The sequence below is a fragment of the Pectinophora gossypiella genome, chromosome 25, assembly GCF_024362695.1.
Source record: "Pectinophora gossypiella chromosome 25, ilPecGoss1.1, whole genome shotgun sequence".
NCBI classification, from domain to species: domain Eukaryota; kingdom Metazoa; phylum Arthropoda; class Insecta; order Lepidoptera; family Gelechiidae; genus Pectinophora; species Pectinophora gossypiella.
Window position 1 is genome coordinate 8,300,436 of NC_065428.1, and position 13,931 is coordinate 8,314,366.

Here is a 13,931-nt window from a genome sequence, read left to right on the forward strand (position 1 = left end):
TGGCAATTTGTGCGGAACCCTCAATGCGCGGGTCAGACTCGCACTTGTTGAAACTTGTGTTACTAATTTACGTGAGTATAACTGGAAGCAAATGGAATTCTATAGTCTCTGCTTACCCCGGTGGGAAATAGGCGTGAGTTTATGTGTATAACTGGATGTTTGCAAAAAGAAAAAAATCTGTTGCCGTCCACTTCCAGTGCTCTGAAAACTTCGGTCAGCAGCGCCTACGTCGCCAACTGATACGGTTCGATCGACAAAAATGCGCTAATGGGGCAGTGAAAAGCGAAGGGACAATTTCCCCCGACAGGTGGCGTCTAGTCGCTGTGACCGTGGTAGGGACTTTCCAGGCTACATTCCCCAAAAATAATATATTATAGATGGCGCTGTCGAGAGTTTACGTGATAATTATCTATTTTCTCATTCATTAGTTCACTTTGAATATCATGGTCAGCTCTGGAGACTATTCTATTCTATGCCCGGGCTTACGATACAAAAGCAAACAGAAGCAAAATATCTTTAAAAATATCCTAGAATCTTTATTTCTAAAAATAAAAGATACTAGGATATTTTTGCGTTCACAGCACCGGTGTTCGAAGATATTAACGCAAGGACAAGTAAGTATCTATAGGTACTTGGTCTTTGTATTAACGTGAACGAATATATAAAAAAATCGTCGTCATCAAATGTGGCTGTATAGACAGTGGCACTTGCCTTATTTTTCACAAATATAATAAAAAGTGAACGTAAAATGATTACGTCAAAAATAAAGTAGGCAAAGTAGGTAAATAAAGGCTTTTCGGCGGGAAACGGGAACGGGACAGTTGCTTTCTTCATTGAGTAATCTAAATAATTAATACGAAGTGGTGTTTTGTGGTTAATGATCGCATTAAGTTAGTCGGAAGACATTCGCGAGTGTTATTATATTGGAGTATTCAATAAACAAAGTGTATCTGCCTATTTTCGCTTCGTGCTGGGAAGCCGCTTCATAACTCAAAAGTTTATGCGGACTTTTGAGTTAATTCGTTTGGGGTTCGGAGTAGGAGTCTACTCCGAGGGTGGGGGCTTAGGTTTCATCATCATCACCTTTCATCATTTCATTAATCATCAAGAAAAAAATACGTCAGACATGGCTGTATGGGCATAGTTCCCTTTGCCTTACCCTTCGGGGAAAACCAAAACAAAAAAAAAAAAAAAAAGTAGGTAAATAAAGCTCGGAAATAGTTTTGCTTTTATGAATAATTATTAATATTGTATGCTTTAACAAATATGCTTTACTTCTTTATTCGATTATGTAGTGTTTTTCTATGTTCAATGTTTTGAGATATTAATTCATTATGGTTTGAAGTTGACCGAGTGTTATTTCGTTATCAGGCAAGTATATAAGTTATACAAGTTCTGTATATAGCACTTTACCGTGCAAATTACCTATAACAATCATTTTTTGGTTTAAAATTTACCCCAGTCCTAAGTTTAAAGCTGGATCTAATGTCGTCGTAAACAATTTGACATTTGCGAGAAAATAATGATACCAGCTGTAGATTTAAAGAATTCATAATTCAACAATTTTATTTTGTTTTATTATTTTTATTCAGTGTAAATTAACTATAGTAGATAAAGAGGATTTTTTTTTGTAATAAAATGAGAATAATATCAATTCTTATCATATAGTTTTTTTACATAAACAGTACTACTAGCGACCTCTTTAATCTATATCGTTATAAAGAATAAAGTTATAATTTAAAATAATAATAAATATAAAAAATAATTATTATCTTTCCGAACCCTGATGATGATTAGTATCACCTTCATAAAATTTAGTTTTTCAGCCTCAAACCATTAAATATCCAGGAATATGCCCTGATTCTAAGACTGCTTGAGAAAAAAGAAAATATTTTGTGTCTGTATTATTTTCCATTTTTGATTTTTTAAAGAGATGAAAAAAACATACATTCATAAATATATGTATTAGGGTTCAATCCCCAGTACTGGACTTGCACCAATCATTTTGAAGTTACAATCAGGGTTGTGATTGTATTATTTATTTCAAACTCTGATTATTTTTTCTTTATTTTTTATACAAACTTAAATAATTAGAAACAGGTTGACTTATCTGTAAAAGAGATCTCTTGCAGCCATACATTAATTTATCTTCATGCTTTCAGAACAAACAATGTTTGCCCCAAGTCAAGAGTTAAAATCTACAAACATTTTTGATACATCAGTATCTAGAGAAGAATCCGAATCAAACGAATTCGAAATCCGTAATGTCTTTCAAAGCACTCAAGCTGATACAAAACAGATTGTGGTAAAAAATATGGGTGAAGAGATGTCTGATCATGTTATTGATGAAGGGATATTCGCGGAACCATTCGTCCATATGGTCAGTGGCAAATCTCAAACATCAAGTTTGTATTCCGGTCATATTGTACCAAGCACTTTTATACAAGACTACACAAACCACAGTGAAGAAAGACGTAGTGAAAATTATGAACAACAGCATAAAAACAATATATTATTTCCTCTAGTTCTTCTTGAGAACTGGGGACCCAAGTTAGAAGGTAGCTCTTTGTATTGCAAAGATTGTCAAATCTTATTCCCTACAAGCGACGCACTGCAGGCCCATAACATGTCTGAACACACATTCCTAGTTCCTACATGCAACAATGAACCTATAAAATCATCTGTAAAAGGCAGTAGTCATATACTCTATCAGTGTAAAACATGTGACATTTTGTACGATAACTATGATAAAGCTGTGGAACACAGTCAGAACCATCTTAATGATATGGCAAATAACGTAATCATAATGCAGTGTCTAAAGTGTGACAAGAAATTCGACTCTACTTCTATTAATAAACACCGAGAGCTACACATCGAAAGTAACAAAACTGAGGATTCTTTAATTTTGTTTAAAATTGTAACATTTGATTACACAGCATTATTCAAATCGGAGTGGATGCTTATGTTTTGGGCTGCCAAAGTTCCTGAGAAGCAAATCTTGTCAATTATAAATCGAAGTATTTATTTCCAATATAAGGATATCAAATTTAAAGTTGTGAAGGATGGACCGGAAAACGCGGTTTTATTTAAATGCGCCAAGTGCGAACGGCACATTAATCCATCAACCCTTACAGACCATATGGATTGGTGCCAAGGTGAGAGCGAATACATCTGTCCACTGAACAATTGCGGGCTGAAATTCTGCGGTACTGAAGCGCCCTGGCATTCGAACCAACACGAATGGTCAGACACATTTAAAATTGTCCTCTTCAACGAAGAAAGAGACAAGAAATTCAATGAAATTTTAAAATGGCATAGTGCTAAGGCGAAAGTAAACCCCGATAAAAAGTTATATTATTATTACCAGTGTAGAAAATGTAAGTGTTGCACAGATGCCCGGACTGACATAGCCACGCATAGATGCTGTTATGCGGTTCACAGAATTCTCTGCGATAAGTGCGACCTCTTTTTTGCTGGTAGCAAAATATATAAGAGACACAAAAAGTTGCATGATGATGGACATATTGACAAGAAAATGACCAGGATGACGATATATTTCAAACCTAAAACTTTCACAATCCCCGGAAAGTCTTCGAAAAAACTTTCATACAAATGTGGTAGTTGTGGATCTTCATTCCACGATAAAGCTGAATTTACAAAGCACATGCTCATTTGCAGATCAGTCGGACAGAAAGCAAGACACAATAATCTATATCATTGCAAAAACTGTTCATTAAATTTTATGCTGTTGGAAGATTTGGAAAACCATGTAGCATCTGGAGATTATTGTGGCAGCCACGTCACCAAATATAAATGTCGCATCTGTGGACTGCTATTTACTAAAGAAACATTGCAAAGGCATAATGAAATGCATCATAATCAAATGAAGTTAACATCGACTCATTTAAATGTAATCAAAACAAAGCTTGACCTTTTTAATACAGCGAAAGACAAAGAAGTCGACAGTAGAGTCCTAATGAAAGGTATTCTCGGCGATATCTTAGATCAAAGTCCGGTACAAAATAAATCTAACGACATACCTACTGGAAAGACAGAGGAATCGGTGTTAAATAACGATTTATTTAGTAATACACTTTATAAGTGCGATAGTTGTTCCACACACTTCCTAACAGCCGATATATTGGAGTGGCACATCAGAAATTCGAAACATGACGTTGCAAAGTCGAATTGTACTTTTTGTGAATATGATTTTACTGTAAATGATCTTCCAACACACATATTCATTCATCATGATCAAATGGGATCGAAACGAGATAACTTTGATATTATAAGCAATAGCGAAGCAACAAACAGTGCAAACATTTTTCAAGATATGAAATGTTTAGAATCTAACATGGAAATATTTAACACTGTTCAACCGACCAGCGAAAATAGCTAAAATCAAGTCTTGCGGGCTTAAAACCTGTTTCATGACGAGCGGATGAATGCATATAATCATAATCTATTATAGCAAAGCTCAGAGAAATTGTGGACGGGAATTGCGTTTGGGCTAGCTTTATACTTATTTTTTACTGCCATTTTTTGTCGGAGGAGAATAAGTCTATGCGTGTGCAGAGGGGAGCGCGTCGCTTGGCAACTCCTGTCTATAATTTATCTGAGATAGTAAAATATCGCGCCATCCCTTGGCTCTAATAACGCGCCAAATAAGTGCACTGTGCGGCATAGTTATTGATTGTGTAAATTGTTTTTTATTGTATAAATCTCATAATTTTTATTGTTGTGACGTCGTTGATGTGGATAATTAAACAATTGAACAATGCAAAGTGTTTTCAATAAACGGCTATAAAACTGAGATTAATGTGTCTCATGCAAAGACCTTGTGTCTCATGTCCTACCGACTGAGCTAGCCGGTGAGTGTTCACGGCAAAATTCTTCCAAAAAGCATTATAATGACTACGTTTATTCATTAAGAATGCTAATATGATTCCGTTGGTAGGAAGCGAGTGACATAGAGATTGTTTCAAAATAAGTCTTACTCGGGTCGTTAATGTAAACTACTGCACGAAACTTGGAGGGGAAAACTATGTAGTGTGTAAAATAAGTGCGCCACCTATAGGCTCTAATCGCACGTCGAATAAACACATTCTTCACTCGCTAAATCTACTGTATCAAATATTTTTCTAGTATGGCAATTTTGATATAATAAATCTTTATTGCCAGTCCCAAAATACCTTGATTTAATAGTAATTAACATTTCCCAATAAAAAAACACAAACTCTAATAAATTAATTGTAAGATTTGTAAAGTACTAAAAACTGCATAATGCTACAAACAGACATATATATTAACGGTAAGTTATTATGAAAAAGTAGGAAGAGCACTGAGCACTGCAATCATCAACCGGTAGAACATTTTTTTCGAGTTTATGTTAGCAACACCAAAAAATGGCAGAGTGGCAAAACGTCAGATGGAGATGTAGAGTTTTGTGTTACAAAAATAATTAAATTTTTTGACTTTTTGTGTTAATAATTATGTGAATTATGAGATGAAAGTGTAAATAAATGTTAGATTAGTGTCCTTGGTGATTATGGCGCATAGTGGTGGTGTTTTGAGTTCGGATATAAGTCGACGGAATCCACAAGATGAGTATGAACTCATTCAACGGATTGGTTCGGGGACCTACGGTGATGTCTACAAGGTAGGGGGGCTTTCTATTGCTTATTTTTTTCTGTCAAACATCTCGCACGATATACTCTCTATCCTGCGATCATGATTTCATGATTCATAGCGTATAACTTCGGTAGGTACGTAACTGTTTGTGGTCCACTGCGTGTTCTGAATTTTTAACTGGTTATTCGTAATTCGCGAATGGTTTTCGTTTGAAAATCCCGTTTGATATCGTCTGTTATCTGTGAAAGCGTTATTTTCGCGGTTGAGATAAACATAGCTTAGGCAGTGACCTTGATTTTTCCCACTGATTACTGGACTAATTATACGCTGAACACACCCAAGGGGCTCGTTACGAGTCACTTCAGTATATCCCCGATGTCTAAAGTTTACATACAATACGCATATTACTATTGTTTAACTTTTTTATTATTGTAGGCTAGGGTTTTCTTTGTTGTAACTTCACTCAGAGCAATATTATACAAAAGGACTTCATTTAGTAACTTGCGGACTTTATTTTGCATAAAAACATACATACATAAACCTATTAACCATTGCATTATGGGTTGAAATATGTCTTAGAAAAAATAACAGCCACTTCCAGTACTGCATCCTAAAGTCTTGAGTGAGTGTGTGAGCAGAGGTGTATAATATTATACACCTCTGCTTACCCCTTCGGGAATACAGGCGTGATGCTGTTTCTTGTTTATCTTAAAGTTTTAAGGATAAATCTCCTCTGCTGGACTGGGAGTAAAGAAAAAACATAGAATTCATTCAGCTGCCTATCTTCCCGTGCATGTCGTAAAAGGCGACAAAGGGACAGCATCCTGTCGAAACATGATGGATCATCTGTAAGAGCAATAGGCTAATCCCCTATCATCATACGGTTTATCATTATCCACCTTAGGATTATGTATCAAAAGTGACTGCAAATAGTTTCTTGATTATTTGTAGTTCTGCCCACCCTATTCGGGGAATACAGGCGTGAGTTTATGTATGTATGTATGTTTAAGGATAAAATTTTATCTATTTCTTTGATAGAGACAAAATAATCCCTAATTGTAACATCTAAAGCATACCCAAGATGTGTTTTTTTATCCTGAAGTGTATGTGAAATATGCATATAAAAAGCAACAAAAATAATGTTATAAATAAGATATCAGTGGTCAAAACCTTGTGGCAATTTTCCAATGTTTGTTGGAGGCTAAATTCAGCCAATTTTAGTAACTCTTCTCAATGCAGTGAAAAAAGTGCCCTTGTTAAAATAATTTAGCTGTGGTACTCTCAAATTATATGTAATTTGTTTGAATAAGAGCTGATTTTGTCTGCAATTTTCGACGAGGATTCTTCTAGAAGAATCCTTCTCAGACAGACTCGAAAAACAAAAGATAATTCTAGAATTCAAATAAAATAAAAAAAAATAGTAGCAATGAAATGTAGTTCGGGCCTTAAACCACCACGCGGGCCCAGTGCGGATTGGTGGTTATTAATGACTGCCAATGCAGCCGGGACCAACGGCTTAACGTGCCTTCCGAAGCACGGAGGAGCTCGAGATGAAAACTTTTTTTTTGGGGTCACCCATCCTATGACCGGCCTTTGCGAAAGTTGCTTAACTTCAACAATCGCAGACCGAGCGCGTTACCGCTGCGCCACCGAGCTCTTCACTCATTATTAAAACATAAAAATTATTTATTTCTACACACTGAAATGAGTGCACCTAAAAGTAATTGCATTGAAATATTTTAATACAACTGTAATTTGTTTAACAAGGCCACAGAATGGTTTCCTGATTGCTTCATTTATATTATTGTGTGTTACTTGATTCTTAGATAGCTGTCTTTATACTCTACATTTTTAAAATGATATGCTACTAATGTAGTGTTCCCGAAACATTGTCGAAATCACTTTGTGCGACTATCCTTTGTTTGGTAAGGACTTTGCAGGCTTGAATCTGAATAAGTAAGATGGTTCTGGCTATTAACCGTAAAACATCTCCAACCGGAGCGGGTATGCTTTATACCCGTTAGCTTCGGAGGGCACGTTAAGCCGTTGGTCCCGGCTATTAGCCGTAAAAACACCTCCACCAACCCGCATTGGAGCAGCGTGGTGGAATATGCTCCATACCCCCTCCGGTTGATTGAGGGGAGGCCTGCGCCCGGCAGTGAGACGTATATAGGCTGTTTATGTATGTTATGTATATGTAATTCATTGGATCAGCTGGTACCTTTCATTCCAAAGAATATGCCCCAAATACCCTACTTCATAATGCTGCTTTATTTCACCAGTTTAACTAATGAGTCAACAGTGAGCTAGACAGCTCACACCGCGTCAGAGCGGTGCAGAATGGAATAGGTAAACAAGCTGTTTATATTGATTCACTATGACTCAGCTAACTTGCTTCAGTTGATGACCACAGATACACCATTAGTGTTGGTGACCTTTGGAAGTATGAGGAAAACACTTTTGTAACGATTAAACTAATACTCTGGAGGGGCTACACAGGTCGTGTTATCGCGCGCGGTTCGATAAGTATCGCTGGTTTCAACCAAAAGACGCAATGGCGCGAGCGATAGCGTAACCGTGACGACCTCTGTGGTCCAGTGGTTGAGCGTTAAGCTCACGATCCTGAGGTCCCGAGTTCGAATCCTGGTGGGGACATATCTCAAAAATTACTTTGTGATCCCTAGTTTGGTTAGGACATTAAAGGCTGATCACCTGATTGTCCAAAAGTGGGATCGGTCTCTCTCGGTAAGTAATTGTTACATGGGTCATGTCAGGGGCCTTTGGCGGCATAGTAACCCTGACACCAGGGTTGATGGGGTTGGTAATCCACCTCACAAGTCACAACCCACACGAGGGAAGAATACTGACCATGTACCACCTTACAGCGTAAGTGCACAAACGAGACAGACAGTCTGCGCGCTTATTCCTTAGCGGCTTACGACCTCTTTAAAATTAAGGCCCAGAGGGGGTGAGGGAAATCTAGCCCGGTGCCATTGGTGCGGGGCGGAGAATTACCGTTATATACGTAGTATTATACTCGCTCCTTGTTCGAGAGGTATTAACAGTGTAGTCTACGTCTTATGCTCCAGCATCGTCACCTCCTAATACCTCTCGAACAAGGAGCTTCGTATAATTGAGATAGAACTTCACTTAGAGGTAAGTTCGTTTAATCTCATAATTATTAATTATTCTATGCTGTAATTTAAATCGACCTTGCCACACGGTAGCAAACTTCAAAACAATGCATGTGCTATTGTTTGCATAATTTGTATGGTATTATGTTGTTTTTACTTTGTGTTCGGTGGATGTGGGCCTTTTGGGAATGATTGTAGTGTAGTTGATAGTGTTTGTAACTCCGTGGGCCAATGGTTTGAGCGTTGAGCTTACGATCCGGAGGTCCCAGGTTCAAATCCCGGTGGGGACACATCACGTTACTCACTTTGTGATCTCTAGTTTGGTTATAGGACATTACAGGCTGATCACCTGATTGTCCGGAAGACAGATGATCCGTGCTTCAGAAGGCAGGTTAAGCCGTTGGTCCCGGTTACTACTTACTGATGTAAGTTAGTAGTCGTCACATGAGTCATGTCAGGGGCCTTTGGCGGCTCAACAGTAACCCTGACACCAGGGTTGATGAGGTTGGTAATCCACCTCACAACCCACACGATAGAAGATAGTGTTTTGTCTTGTTTTACGACTGACGAATCGACGTTGATTTAAACATCTGACACGAAGAGGGTTAATGGTGATTTAAATGACTAGGTCCATCTACAGATCGACAGAAGAGATCGTATCTACATAATTTATGCGAGGATTCTATAAAGCCTAAAGATATGCGTCAACTCAACGTCATCGCGGATGCGACCAAGTAGACGCCTACAGTGTTATTAATTACAAAACGAAGTTCAAAGATAAATAAAACAAACAAATCGGGGCGGGACATTGCAGGCTGATCACCTGATTGTCCGAAAGTAAGAGGATCCGTGCTTCGGAAGGCACGTTAAGCCGTTGGTCCCGGTTGCTACTTACCGATGTAAGTACGCAGTCATGTAAGTACGGAGTCATGCCAGGGGGCAATGGCGGCTCAGTAATAACCCTGACACCAGGGTTGATGGGGTTGGTAATCCACCTCACAATCCAGACGATAGAAGAAGAACGTATAGAACGCCTAACTCTTCACCCAGCACCAATTGTATTGACTGAACTGGTTCGTCTGCTATTAGGCCCCGATACCGACCCCGCCGGCGTGGTCGACCACTTCCCTTAATCAGCGCTTATCACTATTATTAATTCTTTCAAATATTTTTCCTCTCAGACGACGCTCTGAGCCGAGGGTCGCGCCCAGGCCGCAGTGAGGACAAATCATCAACCCTGGTGTCAGGGTTATTATTGAGCCGCCAAATGCCCCAACATACCTAACACATAACACAACACAAGCCGCGTGCGCCGAAGTCGCTCGCTCGTGGTGTCATCTATGGTGGTGAGGGTTAGGTTTCCCCATCGATACACACAGGTTCATCATACGGTTTATCATTATCCACCTTAGGACTATGTATCAAAAGTGGCTGCAAATAGTTTCTTGGTTATTTGTAGTTCTGCCCACCCCTTCGGGGAATACGGGCGTGAGTTTATGTATGTGTATGTATGTTCTCCATCGATGCGTAGATTCTGAAATAGCCACATAAAAGCTCTGAATGAATATATAGAATGTGAATGATATGAATAGAAAACAATTTAGACGGACAATCGTTAGCCTTAATTGGTTCATTTGATGTATTTACGTACGGTACTGGGTTATGTAACATGTGTGCAGTTGTGCAGACAACTCCTGCTGATAAATTGGGAACGTTCTCTTCACCACATAGTATTAAAACAAAGTCGCTTTTTCTGATCCTAAATCTTTAAAACTACGCAACGAATTTTGATGCGGTTTTTTTTAATAGATAGAGTGATTCAAGAGGAAGGTTTATATGTATAATAACATCCATTACATAGTGGAGAAATTCTGTTATTTTTGAGGTTTTTAATGTGATGTCGTTAATAATTTCATTTTTTCTGTTGGACCCGAGCGAAGCCGGGACGGGTCGCTAGTAGAACATAAAGTAACATAACATCACACATCACTAATTTAAGAGCCACGCTCTTGTCGGTGTAGCATTCTGGAGAATGAACATTTATGATCCATACATGGATTTGAACATCATTGGTTTAGGCTCGTGCTGGGATTCAAACCTGCGACTTCACAACAAAACAATATGGCTGGAATCTCCACAATTTAAATCATGCAAATGATAGGTACTAACACAAACAGACTACACAATACACAATCATGGAATTGGTATTTGTTTATATTACTACATTTATTTACTGGTTATACCTACATTAATAACTTTCTTTTTTATTCTAACCATAAGTATTTACGTATACATCTTTGCGATAATATTTGTTTATGTACACTCTAATTCTATTAAAGTAATTTGGTATTATATTATAATGTATGTACACCATTAACACATGTTTATGGAACACGATGTTCGTGCGTCACCCAACAGGGTCCACATAATACCAGCGTCGTGGTTCACGCCGCGACTTGTGCTGAGTGAGGCCCTTTTATCTCAGGACGTCCACCACCACCTTATGATCGTTTCGACAAACATCTGTCTTGCTTTTTTGTAATTGTTTTAATGGAAATATGATATGATATTGTTGTCTTTTTTTTTGTGTGTGGCGCCCTTTTATAATAAACTATTTCTATTCTATTCTAAATCGAAGTAAAAGTCCAGTTTCTACGCAATTCAAACCCTAACGCATCTACCCCAGTGCATCGGATATCGGTAACCAGTCTGGCAGGCTAGACGTCTAGACTGCAATCATACCTCATATACCTAGGTCTAGACCTAGGATACCTAGGTCTTTGTGCTAGCTCATAATGGGCGCAGTAATCGGGGGTAATGAAACTTGGCGTCTCGTAGTTTGATTAGTTTTTTTTAAATTAAGGTAAGGTTAGACTGAATAAATGAACCACTGAATTCGACTTTCACGTCGTTCAAAACATTGGTCGTGGGTGGTAATTTATTTTTTTGAGGAGCTCGGTGGCGCAGCGGTAAACGCGCTCGGTCTGCGATTGTTGAAGTTAAGCAACTTTCGCAAAGGCCGGTCATAGGATGCGTGATCACAAAAAAAAAGTTTTCATCTCGAGCTCCTCCGTGCTTCGGAAGGCACGTTAAGCCGTTGGTCCCGGCTGCATTGGCAGTCGTTAATAACCACCAATCCGCACTGGGCCCGCGTGGTGGTTTAAGGCCCGAACTCCCTATCCATCCATAGGGAAGGCCCGTGCCCCAGCAGTGGGGACGTTAATGGGCTGGTGATGATGATCATGAATTATTGTTTTACGAAATACCAACGCAGAGTGTGATCACGTCAGCTGGGCTAACTTTGAAATGTTAGCTGTCACTTTTGAGCATACCTGGTTTTTTATACCATGGTTTTCAGTATTTGTGCCCGGTTAATGGCAAAAGGTTCATGGGACTTAAATATGAATAAATAAATAATCTTTATTCCAGATAGCGTCCATATCAATTACAGTAACAATCAATGTAATAAGTTTATTTTTCAAAATTTAATTATCAAGCATTCAGCCGGAAAACAGGCGTGCAAACGTTTAAGTTGCAGTCAATTAAAACAAGTCAGCTTAAAAATGTCATTGCTTAAACACTAGATATTAATAACATTTAAAATTAATCAAATAGCCCGCCTCGGACCATACCCGGCTCAAATGTACCCATCACGCTGGCCGCGTTGCCGCGTTGGATGGCCAGCGAGATGTGCTGAACCAGGTATGATCCGGAGCGGGAGTCGACAATCAATTAAATTATAATGAAATAAATTAAATATAATACAATTAAATAAATAAAATTAATTTTTAATTTAATACAATTCATCACACACACACAAACTCAGTTACACACACACTGCAAACACACGTGTTCACCGGCCCCTCACACAATGCAAGCGCCGCCACTCGGTGTGGATGGGGCTCGCGAGCCATCGGCGCGCGGCGCACACGACCGTGTTGGAGCTACTATATGTTACACCTCTGCCTACCTCTTTGGGGATATAAGTGTGATATTATGTAATGTTGCGTTCAACTTGATACACGCGTTACCGAGAAAGCTTTTGAAAGACTTTCCTTTTGTGGTTCGGAACCAAAAAAAAAAAATTCCTTCCATTTTGACGTGAACTTAATCTCATAACGGCATATCTTATGAGATGATCCACTTCTCTCTAAACACATTTAACGTCAAACTCTCGATAAGATTACAAAAATGCGTAGAAATCGGAAATATCTTGCGCCTATGCACATCATCATTAATTTAAGAGCCACGATCTTGTCGGTGTAGCATTCTCCATGCTAGTTTTTTAGGGAAAAATAGGGCAGTGGTCTCCCTCGTGCCTTCCGCCCCGCAGTAGGTACTCTGACGCGAGTGGGATGACGCCCAGTCTATTTCAAAGCCGTACTAGGACTCCTGTCCTTCGCCTCTGAATAGTACTGACAGTTACTGCTGCCCTCTGTCAGGTTCCAGTCACCTACAACCTTTTTTTTTGACGTGTCTTATTGTAGATTTGCCGCAGATGACAAATGGGGAGCGCTGAAGGCTTTCACCCGGTACAACGTTTAAGACACAGGCCTGAGGGCAGAGTCACCTATAACCACACCTTGGACACCTCATATAAACAACCTCGTTTTACACAGACACTACACATTGACATTATCTTACACGCGCATCTGTGTGTGTGACGTTTGACACCATACGATTCAAGTCTAAACTATGTCCGAGGGGGCGAGGTTGAGGGGGGGGGGGGTAAACCTAACTCAGAAGCTGGTGAGGAGAGAGTTGCCGTTGTATACGTAGTATTATTCCTTATTTTATGCCTATAGAATAGTTACACATTGAATCGTAATTGTTTACATAAACATATTTTGTCTCTTCTGGGAAGACGATTGGACAAATAAGACACGACGAATTTATTTAAAACAATAATTTGTGAGTTTGACATAGTATACATTTTCTTTCGTATCTTTGTATAATTAAAAAAAATACAAAGGGCATTGCATGTGAGTTGTGCCCGTAAACCCTCGACACTCGGCAGGGGTTAGTGGGACTGATTAAACCCACAATTATACGCCGCGAGCAAAATGACTACACTAAAACAACGGGTAGAAGAAATAAACATTTGGCGAAGAAACAGTGAAACCAAATTTCAACAAAACCACCAATTTCACTAAAATTACACTATAT

General features: G+C 38.8%; 2 protein-coding genes across 8 annotated transcripts in view; both read left to right on the top strand.

The window, feature by feature from the left end:
- Window positions 1-740: 740 nt before the first annotated feature.
- Window positions 741-4,784, top strand: LOC126378072 (zinc finger protein 91-like). 2 transcript variants are annotated; one of them, XM_050026204.1, is made up of 3 exons: window positions 741-781; window positions 1,201-1,371; window positions 2,163-4,784. In XM_050026204.1, exon 3 carries the CDS (start codon window positions 2,171-2,173, stop codon window positions 4,397-4,399), a length of 2,229 nt encoding a protein of 742 aa, XP_049882161.1. In that variant the 5' UTR covers window positions 741-781; window positions 1,201-1,371; window positions 2,163-2,170; the 3' UTR covers window positions 4,400-4,784. The 2 variants fall into 2 exon arrangements, with proteins under 2 accessions (XP_049882161.1, XP_049882162.1); XM_050026205.1 differs by lacking the exon at window positions 741-781 and having other exon boundaries at window positions 1,200-1,371.
- A 623-nt stretch (window positions 4,785-5,407) lies between these two features.
- LOC126378032 (mitogen-activated protein kinase kinase kinase kinase 5) overlaps window positions 5,408-13,931 on the top strand; it is a 189,934-nt gene continuing 181,410 nt past the window's right edge. For all 6 annotated transcript variants that reach the window (XR_007568029.1, XM_050026102.1, XM_050026103.1 and 3 more), the window contains exon 1: window positions 5,408-5,659. Coding sequence is in view for 5 of the 6 variants with exons in the window: in XM_050026102.1 (XP_049882059.1) it covers window positions 5,549-5,659 (111 nt within the window). In the remaining variant the exon portion in view is untranslated. The remainder of the gene's footprint in view (window positions 5,660-13,931) is intronic.